The sequence below is a fragment of the Oculina patagonica genome, chromosome 2 (genome assembly GCF_052425735.1).
Source record: "Oculina patagonica isolate OP01 chromosome 2, crgOcupat, whole genome shotgun sequence".
NCBI lineage: Eukaryota > Metazoa > Cnidaria > Anthozoa > Scleractinia > Oculinidae > Oculina > Oculina patagonica.
The window spans coordinates 3,822,801-3,837,570 of NC_135759.1; the positions used below are offsets into that span (position 1 = coordinate 3,822,801).

The 14,770-nt window shown below is 38.4% G+C and overlaps 2 protein-coding genes across 6 annotated transcripts in view; one reads left to right on the top strand and one right to left on the bottom strand.

Annotated features, from left to right (window-relative positions):
* The window catches only part of LOC144642705 (epididymal sperm-binding protein 1-like), a 211,799-nt gene that overhangs the window by 181,176 nt on the left and 15,853 nt on the right, over positions 1 to 14,770 (bottom strand). The gene's annotated exons all lie outside the window — the stretch shown is intronic.
* Positions 2,622 to 7,478, top strand: LOC144642712 (seminal plasma protein A3-like). Of its 3 annotated transcripts, none has more exons than XM_078501757.1 (5): positions 2,622 to 2,732; positions 3,981 to 4,012; positions 4,438 to 4,502; positions 5,535 to 5,699; positions 7,352 to 7,478. In XM_078501757.1, the coding sequence occupies exons 3-5, from the start codon at positions 4,448 to 4,450 to the stop codon at positions 7,459 to 7,461; spliced, it is 330 nt and encodes a 109-aa protein (XP_078357883.1). In that variant the 5' UTR covers positions 2,622 to 2,732; positions 3,981 to 4,012; positions 4,438 to 4,447; the 3' UTR covers positions 7,462 to 7,478. The 3 variants fall into 3 exon arrangements, with proteins under 3 accessions (XP_078357883.1, XP_078357881.1, XP_078357882.1); XM_078501755.1 differs by having other exon boundaries at positions 2,627 to 2,732; positions 7,349 to 7,478; XM_078501756.1 differs by lacking the exon at positions 3,981 to 4,012 and having other exon boundaries at positions 2,639 to 2,732; positions 7,349 to 7,478.

A 14,770-nucleotide genomic window follows, 5' to 3' on the forward strand; every position in this document is an offset into this window, starting at 1 on the left:
AAAACTACTCCAATGCAAGTACATGAATTGGTTTTATTCAGTGAGAATTCCCGTTTACTTAAATATTCATGGATGGACTCGAACAGTCCCTTTTAGGGTTCGTACACTTTTTTAGGCCAAACGTTCAAGGACTTTTCAAGGACTCTCCAGGACCCTTGAAAATTTCAAGGACTTTTTTCATGAAATTTACCTCAAACCAAGCAAAATGTTTGTGCTAAAACCTACCTTTTCGGTAAACTTCAAAGCCTTAAAAGCATTGAAATATTTTCAATTACGTTCAATAAAAAAATCAAGGACTCTCAAGGACCAAAAACCAATTTCAAGGACTTTCACGGCCTTGAAGTCGAACTCCTGAAATTCAAGGGTTTCCAAGGGTTTTCAAGATGCGTACGAACCCTGCCCGTTACATCTTGCTCTGAAACCGTCTGGTCATAAAGCCGGGTTTACAGGAGCAATTTTTTATGTGACAACTTTTATTTGCTTGAGTGGATGAGAAAAATTGGTCAATTTTATGTGACAAATATATTTGTTCACAAGCTGGCGAGTTAGCTTTCATGTGACACATGAATACAGTCAACTCTCTCTAAGACGGACACCTTCGCGACCGGCCGCAGCTGTCCGTCTTAGAGAGGTGTCCACTCTGTAGAGAGTCAAGGTAACATGACACCAGTAATTCTGAGATAATAAAGCTAAACCTTTGCACAATGCAACAAACCTTTGCTAACTGTAACAAGACTTAAATTATAAAAGGACCGTATTATATTTGCTTTTTAAAGCAAAAATTGAGAGCTTCTACAAACTGTAATACTGAAGTAGAGAACGACCTCTTAAGTGTCCATATACGAAAGCAAAGTGGAGCCACCATCTTGAATAATCTGTCAAGGGAAGTCTGGGGATAGGAGAAAACTGGGACTGTTCAAAGTCCACAAACTTGCATATTATACATATTGGTTCACCGTGTTGAAACGTCTTAGGTATCTTTTCTTTCTATTTCGGGTAATTAACCGGAACGAGGACTAGTCGGTAGATCTGGCAAAACAGTGGTATTACAAAAGGTTCTATAATAACTTATAGCTAGCGTTCTTTCGTTTAGTGGATCATGAATGATTTCAGTTGAAACTGAGAAAATATTGAGGCAACTTCAGGGCGGAAAGCATCAGCATTAGGACTAATAAGACCGCACTACAATTGTCGCTCGCCCTTACGGACTAAGCTTGTCCACGTGGCAATTTCTGGGACAAATAGGTTAGCACAAAGTATTGTAACAGTTTCCATTTCTTGGCAATAAAGCAAAAACATAAGGAATTCTCAACCCATGCGAAGCTTGCTAAGGGCGTGGAATTACATTAAGCTTTATTTTGTTTCTGTGGGCTGGAGAGTGGTAGTTTTAAAATAATCGATTAACCTGATTCGTTCATTGAGATGTTACAGAGGCGCCTGAAAGGTAATGACGTACGGAAAATGTCTTTTTTCTTCAGTTAAAAATGTTTCAGTTAGCGCTGTTCCTGCAGAAGATTTCATTAATAAACGTTGAATTCACTTTTTCATCGAATTTCAATATCAGACAGGATTCTCACCCTAGATCAGGACAATCCAAAGTACCTCGTGCTCTCGTCATTGCATGCTTTAGCGGTCTATTGAAACGTACTTTACACAGCTGTCTTAGTCTCTTTACTATTGTAAATGGAAATATTACATTTTGCTTGACAGTAAATATGTTGCTATATGATATAAATCAGCTTATCAGAATATTACCAAAATAATTATTGGACTCCACCCTCAAAAAATTGTGATTTGCCAGTTCCTCAGTAGTAGGTTTCATTTCAAACAAACAATTTATTACTCGCTAAACCTGGTCTGTTAGAAAAACTTCAGCGATCGTCTTTCATTTCGTGACTTGTAGTGGGTAAGCAATTGGCGCTATGTCAGGGCCATTCCAATATTAAAAACGTTTCGTCTGTTCAAGAGAAAGTACTTTTCCGAAACGTCACTTTCGCTGACATTAAATAGTTCTTTTCATTTAAGTTCTTTTAAGCAGTCACGTTATGTATCATTGATTATTATTCAACAAATGCGCGCGCTGCCCATATATGGTCAAAATGGTAACCATATCTGTCATCCGTACATAACAGATATCCTGCGATATACGTAGGTTGCGAAGATTCGTCCGAAGTCTTGTAAAGCGCTGCATAATTTCAGTTTTTCTAGCTGCAAATTGTGTTTCGTTCACAATTTGTTGAATAATAAAACAATTATCCTGCTCAATCTTGCGGAATATCGTCTGATTTTAGCCAACTCGGCCTACGGCCTCGTCGGCTAAGTATCAGGCGATATTCCGCGCGATTTCGCAGGATAATTGTTAATTATTCGACTCAAAACCTTTATCGCCCCTTCCAAAAATTGTGATTTCAATCATGGACCAATTTCCCAGTTTTCCAATAGAAGGTTTACAATTTATTGCTCGTTTAAGCAAAAGACTTCAAAACTTCGCGAAAGAAGATAAAATGGTCTTCTAGCGTTTTAATTGGTAGGTAAATAGCCACTTGTCATTATTATGAAAAACACAACTAAAAGATGTTAGTTTTTAAAGTGCCGAAAACAAATAAAGTTGATTATTACACGTGAGGGACGACAGTTTGGTCAATAAATTGAATTGTACGAGATAAACGATTTGAAATCGTTTATTTCCCTCTGAACTGAGCTGGGAGGAACAACAACCATAACCGATTAAGGTGAGCAATCGGTTTTGATGTGAGCGAATATCCCATACGGAAAAACGAGAGGGCATAAAAACGTTGTCTAGAACCAGTCTGATATAGTAAATTTTAAGCCCGCCTGTACCGAGGGACGAGGACAAGTCAGTAGATCTCGCAAAACAGGGGTATTACAAAAGGTTTTATAATAACTTATAGCTAGCATTCTTTTCGTGTAGTGGATAGCGAATGATTTCAGTTAACAATGAGAAAATATCGAGGTTACTTCATGGCGAGAAGCATCAGCATAAGGATAAAAACGCCCTGCAATTGTCGGGCGCACTTACGGACTAAGTTTGTCCACGCGGCAATTTCTGGGACATATCTATCGGTTAACATAAAGTAATGAAACCGTTTTCAATTCTTAGCATTAGGCTAAAACATAAGGAACTCTCAACCCATGCGAAGCTTGCTAAGCGCGTAGAATTACAGTAAGCTTTATTTTGTTTCTGTGGGCTGGAGAGCGGTAGTTTTAAAATAATCGATTAACCTGATTCGTCCATTGATATGTTACAGAGGCGCCTGAAAGGTAATGACGTACCCAAAATGTCTTTTTTTTTTTCAGTCAAAAATTTTCAGTTGGCGCTGTTCCTGCAGAGGATTTCAATAATAAACGTTGAATTCACTTCTACATCGAATTTCAATATCAGACAGGATTCTCACCCTAGATCAGGACAATCCAAAGTACCTCGTGCTCTCGTCGTTGCATGCTTTAGCGGTCTATCCAAACGTACTTTACACAGCTGTCTTAGTCTCTTTACTATTATAAATGGAAATATTACATTTTGCTTGACAGTAAATATGTTGCTATGTGATATAAATCAGCTTATCAGAAATTTACCAAAATTATTTTTTGACTCAAAACCAATATCACCACCCTCCAAAAATTGTGATTTGCCAGTTCGTCAGTAGTAGGTTTCATTTCAAACAAACAATTTATTGCTCGCTAAACCTGGTCTGTTAGAAAAACTTCAGCGATCGTCTTTCATTTCGTGACTTGTAGATGGTAAGCAATTGGCGCTATGTCAGGGCCATTTCAATATTAAAAACGTTTCGTCTGTTTAAGAGAAAGTACTTTCTCGAAACGTCACTTTCGTTGACATTAACTGTTCTTTTCATTTACTTAGTGTTTTGAAACAGTCACGTTATGTATCATTGATTATTCGACTCAAAACCAATTTCGCCACCATCCAAAAATTGTGATTTCGTTCATTTCTGTCTAACTAGGCTGGAAGGAACAACAACCGTAACCGATAAAGGTGAGTTTAGCTATCAGTTTTGATGTGAGCGAATATCCCGTATGGAAAAGAAGACAGGGCATAAAAACATTGTCTAGAACCAGTCTGATGCAGTAAATTTTAAGCCCGCCTGTACGCGATGGACGAGAACTAGTCAGTAGATCTCGCAAAACAGGGGTATTACAAAAGGTTTCATAATTACTGAAAGGTAATGACGTACGCAAAATGTTTTGTTTTCTTCAGTCAAAAATGTTTCCGATAGCGCCGTTCCTGCAAATGATGCGCAAAGGAGGCGAAAGACTACATTAAATGGATTCCTCGGATTTTGGCGGCTTCATCAAACTACATGTTGGGATTATTTAAAGGGTTTATAAAGTACAATACAGACGCTTGTAGGTTCGTACAATAATATTCTATACCTTTGTCCAAAAATTATTTTCCTCCAGATCCATTAAAATGTTACATTTCACAGCTGCGTTGATGTTGCTGATCTGCGCTGTGCTTCCGTACGGTAAGTTTATTTTATTATATAAACTGCAGTGACATAGCGAGTGGTGGCAAATCGAGAAAAATGGTATCACACGTGTGGACAAAAATGATATTCACACGTGTGATATCATTTTTGACCAATCAGCTCGCAGAGTTTGCCGTGTTTCATATGCTCAATAAGCCAAATTTTATCGATATTAAGTCGAAACATTTTCGGATCTTCCTCGGTAAACTTCGGTAATCTTCGGAAAACTTCGGAACTTTTCGGAAAAGTTCGAAAAATGTTCGGAATCATTCGTACAACCTTCGTAAATCTTCGGAAAATGGTCGGAAATCTTTGGAAAATCGTCAAAAACATCGTAATTAGTAGGTTTATATAAAAACAGAAAAAGACATGGTTGCTTTGGTATATGAAATGTATCTTCTCGTGTTCAAAACCAATATCTCAGCTATCGATTTAAACACTCGAAGATAAATTTCATATTTCCGCGCAACCATGTATTATCCTCTATGTCTCCTTATACGAAGGTATGTACATCTAATGTTATAAGTTTTAGCGATGCCTTGGACTAACGGAAAAGACTTATTCAGACTGAGCTGAGATTTTCAGTTAAACACCAAATGACACAAATATGCATGAGCACAATTAAAAGGTTCCTCAGAACGGAGGTTTTAACTGTCAAATCATGGAAAAAGGCTGTTTTCTTGAAAGTAACGAGTGAAGGGTTGTGCTTTTTTTCAGAGAAAACCCCAATGTTCCAATACACTTCCCACATGGAGACAAATTGCTCACAGTAACATGTTTGCGCGAAACATTCGCCATCTTGTTTTTATCTCGCGCGAAAACCACGTACGTCAAAACGCCTTAGGTTGAGCCGGTCGACTCTGTCATGTGAATGCAGAACGAACTTCATTCTGGAACGAGTTTCGTTTCGGAATGAAAATCACTCCGGAATCATGTAAACAGGCCCTTAGAAGCACAGCGGTTATGTGACCCAGTAATAAGTTGTCAAAAGTACAGTTCTAATACTATGATGATGTGTTTGTTGGATAGGGAAACCATGCCCACCTGGAAAGAATACAGATGATCCTCAAGGCCGTTGTTGTGTTTTTCCATTCTCGTATGGAAGCTATTTTTACTATTCCTGCACCAAGACTAATCATAATAAGTTTTGGTGTTCGCTTGATTATCGGTACGCTGGACAATGGGCTAACTGTGGTGAGCTCTGCTCTATTTTTAATATTCTTTTCTTCTAAAAAGTGAGATAAAAGTACTTTTTAGTGAGAACACAGGCAACACAAGCTAAGACTCGATTTATTAGGGTTTGTATGGGAATGAAACAATTTTTTTTTACGATATATAAATTTGAAAGTTTTATGGATAAAATTGACTTACACTGTTGCTGTGTCGTGTTCTTTCTTGTTAGCCAGCGCCTCGAGCCAATTTAAAGTGATTTGGACGAGTAATTGCTTTGTGAAGTTTTGAACACGTGTGCCTTATTAAATACATCCCCAAGGCTGGAAACTATTTTCGACAGCATCTCATTCGAAGCGAAATATCTTTCGTGAAATTGGTCAAATCGCTACGTAATTTCCACCACCGTAATATCCGGTATTTTCTCTTTCCTATCGTTGTCCCTTTAATTTGGTTCCGAGTGCAGTAGTGAAGCGTAGAAAATTCCTCCAAAGTGCGATTTTTGCTTTTCTTGTTATGCGCGGCCCATCAAACCACACACAAAATGGGACCAGGGCGACAAAATCGACCGCAGTGGTGGAAGGGCATGGAGGTATTGTCACTCTCCAAAATACGCAGTGGGACCCGCAGATTTTTATTTCAGGTAGAAAATCGACCTCTCCGCGCTCTCTCTCTCCTGCTCTCTGAGCAATCATGAAAGTGAACCATCGTGATCGCTCATGTGATCTTAACGTCGTCGGGCACCTCTTTAAAGTTGACTTTTGATATAACCAGTCACGCAATGTTTGATTCCAAATTTAAACTTGCTTTTTGATCAGGGGTTTGTGCTTAAATGTAACGGACGGTAACAAAGAACCTTTTACACCGTCGAAATTGCGCAATTTACAGGACTGCGCATTTTACAAATTGATGTTGCGCATTTTGCAAGATACTTCATTGCACAGTTTAAAAAATATTGTGTTGTGTTGCGCTGAGCTACGCAGTTTAAAACAAGCCAGAGTAAACGAAAAAGAGCTGCGCCTTTTCTTACATAAAAAGGGTTAAAAAGAGAGAGCGAGTTTTCTTACGACTGCGAAATTTCGTTACGTGTGATACAAAATCAATACACCAATGTAATGAAAATTTGGCCTAAATACAATGGTGGCCAATGGTTAGCGCGCTCGACTCCGAGTCGAACGGCCCGGGTTCGAGTCCTTGCCGGGGCGCTGCGTTGTGTTCTTGGGCAAGACACTACTCTCACAGTGCCTCTCACAGTGCTTCTCTCCACCCAGATGTATAAATGGATACCGGCGAATTTACTGTTGGGGGGTAAATCCCTGTGATGGACTGGCATCCCAACCAGGGGGGAGTAGCAATACTCTCAGTCGCTTAATGCTACGGCTGTATGGGCCACTTGGCTCGGACACAGACTTTACCTTTCACATTTCAATCTATCTTTATAGAATTTCTTCATCATGGCAACACTTAAGTTTCAAAACATCAGAACAAAATGTTCTCACTACATCTAAATCGGCACCTTAGTTCCTCGTGGATTCAGCGAACGCTGTTACTTTGAACTGAAATACAGTATTAGATGACATAGAAAGTAGGATGATTCGAGCTCCTTTTTTATGAAACCTCCACTTCGATGACAAACGTTTTAATACAAAAAATGGTTTTTCGTTCATTCACAGCAGATCAGGCTTGCGAGGACAGGGACGAGGCCGCGTGCCAATATTGGTCAAGTAACTGCAGCTTGAGCAGTCAACTGAGAGAAATTTGCAAAAAGACCTGTAACCAGTGTTAATCAAGACAAGGTAAGATCTGTTAAAAAGATAACAAACCCCGGGTAGGGGGGGGGGGGGGTACTACCTTACATACGCTTTATGGGTATGTGCCGCGCGATGGGGTGCCATTTTTAAGGGATGACGTCATCGCTTATTGCCATCGCACGACGGGTTTTTTTATTCTCTTTTCTGTCGCAACCGAACAGAAATCAAGTTTATCTTAACAAGAAATCGCTGCGTAGAACACAAAAGCAAAATACTCCCGTGCAGTTAGAATGGAACACTACAATGTATAAACGAAAGAGATTTATTATAAATGATGAGATCTATTAGATTTAGCAGACAGAAATTTCTAATTCTTATAATATGAAGAATTGAAGGGCTGTGAGCAAGAGACCGTTTGACCTTTCTTTAAAAGCTTGCTCGCGCGTATAGTGTGTCTTTCATCAGATGTCACACTATAATATAACGTAATCTCAACATAAGACAACATAGGGAAATCTAAAAAAAAGTTAAAAATATAAAATAAAATATAACTGTTCAATTGAGCAAATCTACAAAGAAAATGTATTATTTGCTTCCTTTGCCTCTGAATATATAAGTACTGTATTTATTTAAATTCAATCAGATCCTAACTATGCTATATACAATCACTTACATTGCTTCTTATGTTTGAAAAATGTAAGCTGCAGTTGGAAAACAGTCTTTGTCACGCACAAGGGGTCAGCTACTTTTATTTACGATACGTTTTTGACAAATTTACTCGAAACTATGTAAGACCTCTTGTGAAACGTCATCGCTTCTGCATGCATTGCGTGCCATTTATTGACCTTCTGGCCTTTTAGTTTGAGATGGGGTTGCTAAATGAGGAAAAGGTACGCCAAATTAATATCTTTCTGCTTAACAAAATCAGTTAGTTTTGAAATGTGCGAAAATAAATAGCAGCTGCCGTTGTATTGTAAAGGAATTTAAAACTAAAAACGTCCTCTTCACTTCGCTTCTGAGATGGGGTATATAATTTAAATCTTGACATGACGAGCTTCTTGCGACTTTGAAATCGTGGACCCCTGCGATGTTCTGCAGTATTACTGGATCATGACTAATACACCACACGAGTACTACGAGCAACATAGGGTAACATACGAGTAACACACGAAACATACGGGCACATACGGGTACATACAGGTAACATACGGATACTTACGAGTAACATACGGATACATACGAGTAACATACGGATGCATACGAGTAACATACCAATACATACGTGTGCATACAAATTCCTTTTTCAATTCCCTTTATTTTGTTCTATTTTTCATTTTTATCAGTATGCTCTCCCACCCCCTTCCCGTCAACAAGGTTCCGTGACGAGCCCAAAGGACAAAACGTATTGAAGACGTATCAAGAATTTGAAATGTTATAAGGTCAATAGCTCAAATTCTTGAATTCACTTACATACGATCTTACCCGTAACATACGAGTAACATAAGGACACATACGGGTGCATACCAGTTCATATTTCATTTCACTTTATTTTATTTTGTTTTTATTGTTCATTTTTTTGTTCCTTGTCCTTTGCGCTCGTCACGCAATCTTTTTGGAGGGGAGAGCGATGGAGAAACACGTTACATCTAATGACCAATAATTGATTTTTCGATTATTATTCGATTATTATACCTGTATGTACCCGTAATTGCCCGCATGTTTTGTTTTGTTTACTTGTGTTGCATAAAAATGAAAAATAAAATGAAATGAAATGAAATAGGAACTGGCATGCACCCGTATGTATCCGTATGTTACTCGTATGTATCCGTATGTTACTCGTATGTTACCTGTATGTAACCGTATGTTCCGTGTGTTACTCGTATGTTACCTGTATGTTACTCGTGGTACTCGTGTGGTGTATTAGTCATGATCGTATTACTGCAGAACATTAGCAGGGGGTCTAGATTTTTCGACACGTATGAATGAAATTACTTGACGCCTCTTCGCCAGAGATGTGTTAAGGAATCAATTTACTCGAATACCGATCCGTCAGCAAATGGTCAAGTCCACCAGGTTGATCGTAGCCTGCGAATACAGCCGCCTCTCATTTGCGTCCCGCAACGAAGCGCCAATGAGAGGCGGCTGTATTCGCAGGCTAGGTTGATCGATAGAATACAGGATTTTTTTAAACTAAATATACCACTGTACAGTCGAGAATGCCGGAAAACAAGGATGCAAACAGACAACATTCACAAAGGAACCAGCGGATTAACTAAAGACGACAATAACCAAAAATTATTTGCAAAACTTACCACTTGGGATGTAGTTCAGGAAGCACGGCGGCACGGCGCTAAATTGTGTCCTTGTAAGAACAAAATTCTCATTCAGATAAAATTTTATTCTTACCCTCATAGAAACGAGTTTTAAAAAGGGCAACTTTATCTTAACTCGCGATAGAGTTTCAGACGCTTAAAATGTCATTCATCGCAAAACGCGGGAACAAAATAGATTAACACACTCAAAAAAGCCTCAAAACAACATACTAGTATACCACTGTAGATACCGGAAGTGTGACGGCTTTTTCACTCGCAAAACGTTTCTTTGGGCTAAACAGAGGCCCTTTAAGGGTAAATTTCGACAAGCGACACGGCGTTTAAACAGCGACATGGAAGAAATAAAATGGCGACGAACGACAAGACTTTTATTTAAATAGCGACAGCGAAGGAAAGAATTAAAGAAGATCACTACTGCGAATCACTCGGTTTCTTAAATGTTCGACGGCGAACCTGATGTAGTCACAAATCGACACAAATCCCCTGCGCCATCAGTATATGCAGGGCACGCTTTTAGGCCCCGCAGCTATCAAGTCGAAAAGCTGGATAAATACAAACAGTCAAAAATTTCCTTTGCTTGTCCTACTCACTAGTATTTCGCTATAAAGGGTACAAGTTGACATATCCTTATTTGTTATGGCTGTGGCTGATCAAAAAGTTATAAATTCAATAAAAAAGTTGAAAGGAACAAACTCAGGCTAAACTAATGAAGGTTTGCATTAGAGCGGAAGAGCGGGAATGTTGCTGTTATAATCACTGAGCTGGCAACCAACTAACGTATATCATCCTGATAAAGTATAGCAAAGTATAAGGAAATACGACAAATAAGCCCAGATGTCATTTCAACCGAGCGAGATCAAACCCACCTTTGAAAAATTGACAGTGAACGCCTGAAACAGCACACAGCAGTCCAAAAATAATAGACCGTCGAGGTCGAGAAATCGGTGGAGAAATGTTTTGCGATCGAGAATTTTTGATCAGTTGAGAACACGTCGTTTTTAATTAATCTGTCAAAGATTTAAACTGATTATATTAATTTCAACGGCTCTCTTAAAATGCACGAAAAACTTCTGCTCGTTTTTTATTTGGTCAAAAAAAATTAAAACACCTTTTCGTACTGCGGTATTAAAGTGCCCGAAAAACTACTGCTTAGAGTCAATCGTTTTTTAATTGGTCGAAAAATTTAAACACGCACCGTTAAGTTTTTAATGCGTAATTTAAAGTGCCCGAGAAACTTCTGCTTTGCGTACCTAATTGAGTCACGTCGTTTTTAATTGGTCGAGACTTTAAAAACATTAATTCCTTTTTTTAAATACCGGAGAAAGTTCTGCTCTGTGCACCTAGGTTACCCACGTGTATTGTGTTCTAAAGTTAGAACGTCGTGTTTTATCTGTCACATAATTAAATTAATCTTAACAGCTCTTTCAAAATGCACGAAAAAACTTCTGCTCTGTGTACTTTGTCCAGAGTCACGTCGTTTTTCAATTGCTCGAAAACTACTGCTCGTTTTTAATTGGTCCAGATATTAAAAAAAATGAACCACCTTTTTAAAATACAGGGGCACCCAGCAGACCGTTTCGGTGTAAATTCGGGTAATAGTATTTCGGTCCATAAAAAAATTTCTGAAGTTTGAAAGTTCTAGCTAGCGTATCCGAAAAGACACACTTTTCTTAGTGTTTAAAAATAAGGCTTTAAATCGCACAAAAAGGACACTTATAACGTAAAAACGCTGTTCTGACACCTATAGTAAAATTTTTTTCGTTGGGTGCCCCTGAAAATACCAGAGAAACTCCTGCTCTGTGTACCTACTAACCTAGGTTACTCACTCACTTTTAATTGGTTGAGAAATTAAAATATCTGAGAAACTTCTGCTCTGTTACTCGCGTCCGACTTTGACGAAATTACGACAGCGACATGCGGACCATTCTTAGTTGCGACATGGCAAGCTTTGAAATTGAGACGGGAGACATACCTACCCTAACAGGGCCTCTAAACACGATGAAGCTTGCGGGACCTGGAACGTAACACTGAAATATAACATGTTAAAATACTCAACTTGATGATTGAGATAATCAACTTGAGATAGGTGGTACATTATATTATTAGGATTCAACCAATTGCAATATTCAGCCTGGAAGATTTAAATTCTAAATGTCTATTTTTAAGCCCGAATTTGAGTTCCAAATGAAACACCCGGAAAAGAATTCCTACAGAACCACAGCCGAAAAGGCTAAGCTGCTCTGCTGCTTCACGGATAAAGCCAAACAATATTTTGGTTTAAAAGATTTAAATATTTAAATAAATGTTTTTAATTGTTTTAAGCCTGTCCATTGAAGTTCCCAATGAAACACCTGGAGAAAGAATTCTCACAGAGCCACAGCCTAAAAAAGGCCAAGCCGCTCTGCTGCTTCAGGGATATTAAAAGTCAAACAATATTTGCTGTCAAAGATTAAAATTAATGTTCAATGCGTTTAAGCCTCAATTTTTAATTTTAGTTCCCAATAAAACACCTGGAGGAAGAATTCTCACAGAGCAACAGCCTAAAAAGGCTAAGCTGCTCTGCTGCTTCAGGGATAAAGCCAAACAATATTTGCTGTCAAAGATTTAAAATTAATGTTCAATGTGTTTAAGCCTAAATTTTTAATTTAAGTTCCCAATGAAACACCCGGAGAAAGAATTCTCACAGAGCAACAGCCAAAAAAGGCTAAGCTGCTCTGCTGCTTCAGGTATAAAGCCAAACGATACTTGGTTCAAAATATTTAAATTATTATTTTTAAAATCGGGTAAATAACTATCTATTTTGAAATAAAGTTTACCTACCTCAAATGTATCGCTTACTTGTGTCTTGTGCCGAATTCGAAGCCATTCCGACGCCATTTAGCGAAGTTATTCGAAGTCGTTGTCTACCCTTCTAAAAAGAAGGAAAGGCAGACCACTCCATTGATCGCTGGCCAGAGCTCACTCCACAAGTCGCTCTCTCCTCAAAAGGAAAAGTCCCGAATCGCAATAAAACCAACAGTTCCATATTAAAAGCCCAATAAATTTCACTCCACGTACGTGTGCTTCGGCGGTCGAAAGTCTCGTAAAGAACGAGAAATTTTTAGCAAAAGTGTTGCCTCTGAATTTAATGACGAATCAGAAACACAGCAAGTTTTTAGGTGGCCTTTGATATCTTTACGGCATTCAGCTAGTCGTACACACTCATCATGATCGTTCGCTTGTCGTTCTGTACTCGAACCACAATCACCGCCAACATGTTTTGCGTATCCACAGCAAGCCAACGAGCGCACACAATAATTTTTTCGAGTAAACGTACTTACTTACTTACTTTAAACTTTTCGCCTTTTTTTCTCTTATATCAACAAATGCAATCACAGTTCAATAAGAAAACTAAAAGAAGATTTCTTTTTCTCGCAAGTTTCGATACTGAAATGAACATTTATCGGAAAACTGGTGACACCTGTCAATAATTCTGTGTAAATTCCAGCGTAAACCAATTTCAAATTAATTTACTTTAGATAAAAAAACGGTCCCTTAATAAGAAAATAATTTGTAAGTGAGGTTTTATATTGCTTATCCTTAAGACAGCCTATAATGAAAAAAAAAACTTTATCGCTCATGTAACGGAAGTGACTATTTTGGGGTTGCCCGTGGAAACAATACATTCGTTTTCCTCTGATGAACAATCAGCGCGTGACAATTTTAACATTAATTCGATTAGTATCAGTCGCAAACATTGCAAAGTTTTGATTGAGCTCCCTTTCAACGTTATTCCAGGGATATGGCACCGTTGTGAATATGAATATTCAGGTGGGTATTGCCGTGATTTAACTAGTTTAACGCATAAACCAAATTCAATATTGAATTCGTTCAAGTTTAAATTTCGGCATTCGTATTTATAAACGAAGTGCTTTATTTTGTCCAACTGACAGAAGTCTATATGTGACTTTTGGGCGTTTCATGCATCAAGTAAGATTGCATTCATCACGTTATACATGTTTTCAACCGATAAAACAAGAAACCTACGCAAAATAAGGAAAAGATTGTCACAACTCGTTATTAGCGGTTTCGTTGCGGCAAGGTCAAAGGTCGGGTTTTTAGGAAGATAGCTGCATTTACTTCGCCGCCTCAGCGCTCGCGATTTTAATTACCCAAAAATTTTATTTCACAGATTTGTAGTGAAAAACATGCTCTTTCAGGCTGATTAAGCCGTTTTGGGCAAAACGATGTACCAGGAGGCTTTTAGAGCAGTTGAAAATATGGTAAATTTTGGCCTATTTTTAGCTGTCTTGAGGTAGCGACTTTCAAAATTTTGTAAAATATTTGCCTTCTTATCAAATTGCGATCTAATTATTTCTAAAGATAGTAGAATGGTGGTACAAATACGATATGAAATTCGTTTTCAATGAAAAATTTTATTTTCGATTGGAGAAGCCTCCGAATTGACCCTACTTTTGTGTTCGATTTTGTCCGGTTTCGGGCTTTGGGAAGAAAAAAATTGTTAAAAAATCAAAAATTAACCGATTGATCTTAAACTGATATTTTTGTAACTAGTGCCCCTAGGGCTTTATTCAGGCCGAGTTTGAAGGAATTTCATTTTGGCCTATTTCCAAGTATAGTTGATATTAACGCGAAGGCGTTCTTAAGTCTTAGAAAGTGAAGGTTCGAACACTTTGTGACGAGATGACTCGCCGCCATTCTTTCTCACCCTTGTTTCCCCTGTTATTAGTTATTAGATATTCGCACCGCATGATCATCTTCCATAAACGTCCAGATTATGTGGTCTTCTTCATTTACTCACGCCATGACATTTGCGACACCACAATTACCACAAAGTACACGGTCACGACAGATCGCTAAAACCACCAAACACTACTGACCGGAAATTACAACCCATACACTGCTGCGAATTTCAAAGTCGCAAGAAGCTCGTCATGTAAGATGGGGTAACAAATTTGGGTATCTAGACCTAAGCGGAGAATCCCACGCAAACTTTTCCAAGTGTCCCCCA

Excerpts from the sequence above, each read along its gene's own strand:
- LOC144642712 (XM_078501755.1), top strand. The coding sequence starts at position 4,448 with ATGTTACATTTCACAGCTGCGTTGATGTTGCTGATCTGCGCTGTGCTT. Across the intron at positions 4,503-5,534 it reads CTGCGCTGTGCTTCCGTACG|GGAAACCATGCCCACCTGGA; the intron begins GTAAGTTTATTT and ends TTTGTTGGATAG. Across the intron at positions 5,700-7,348 it reads TGGACAATGGGCTAACTGTG|CAGATCAGGCTTGCGAGGAC; the intron begins GTGAGCTCTGCT and ends GTTCATTCACAG.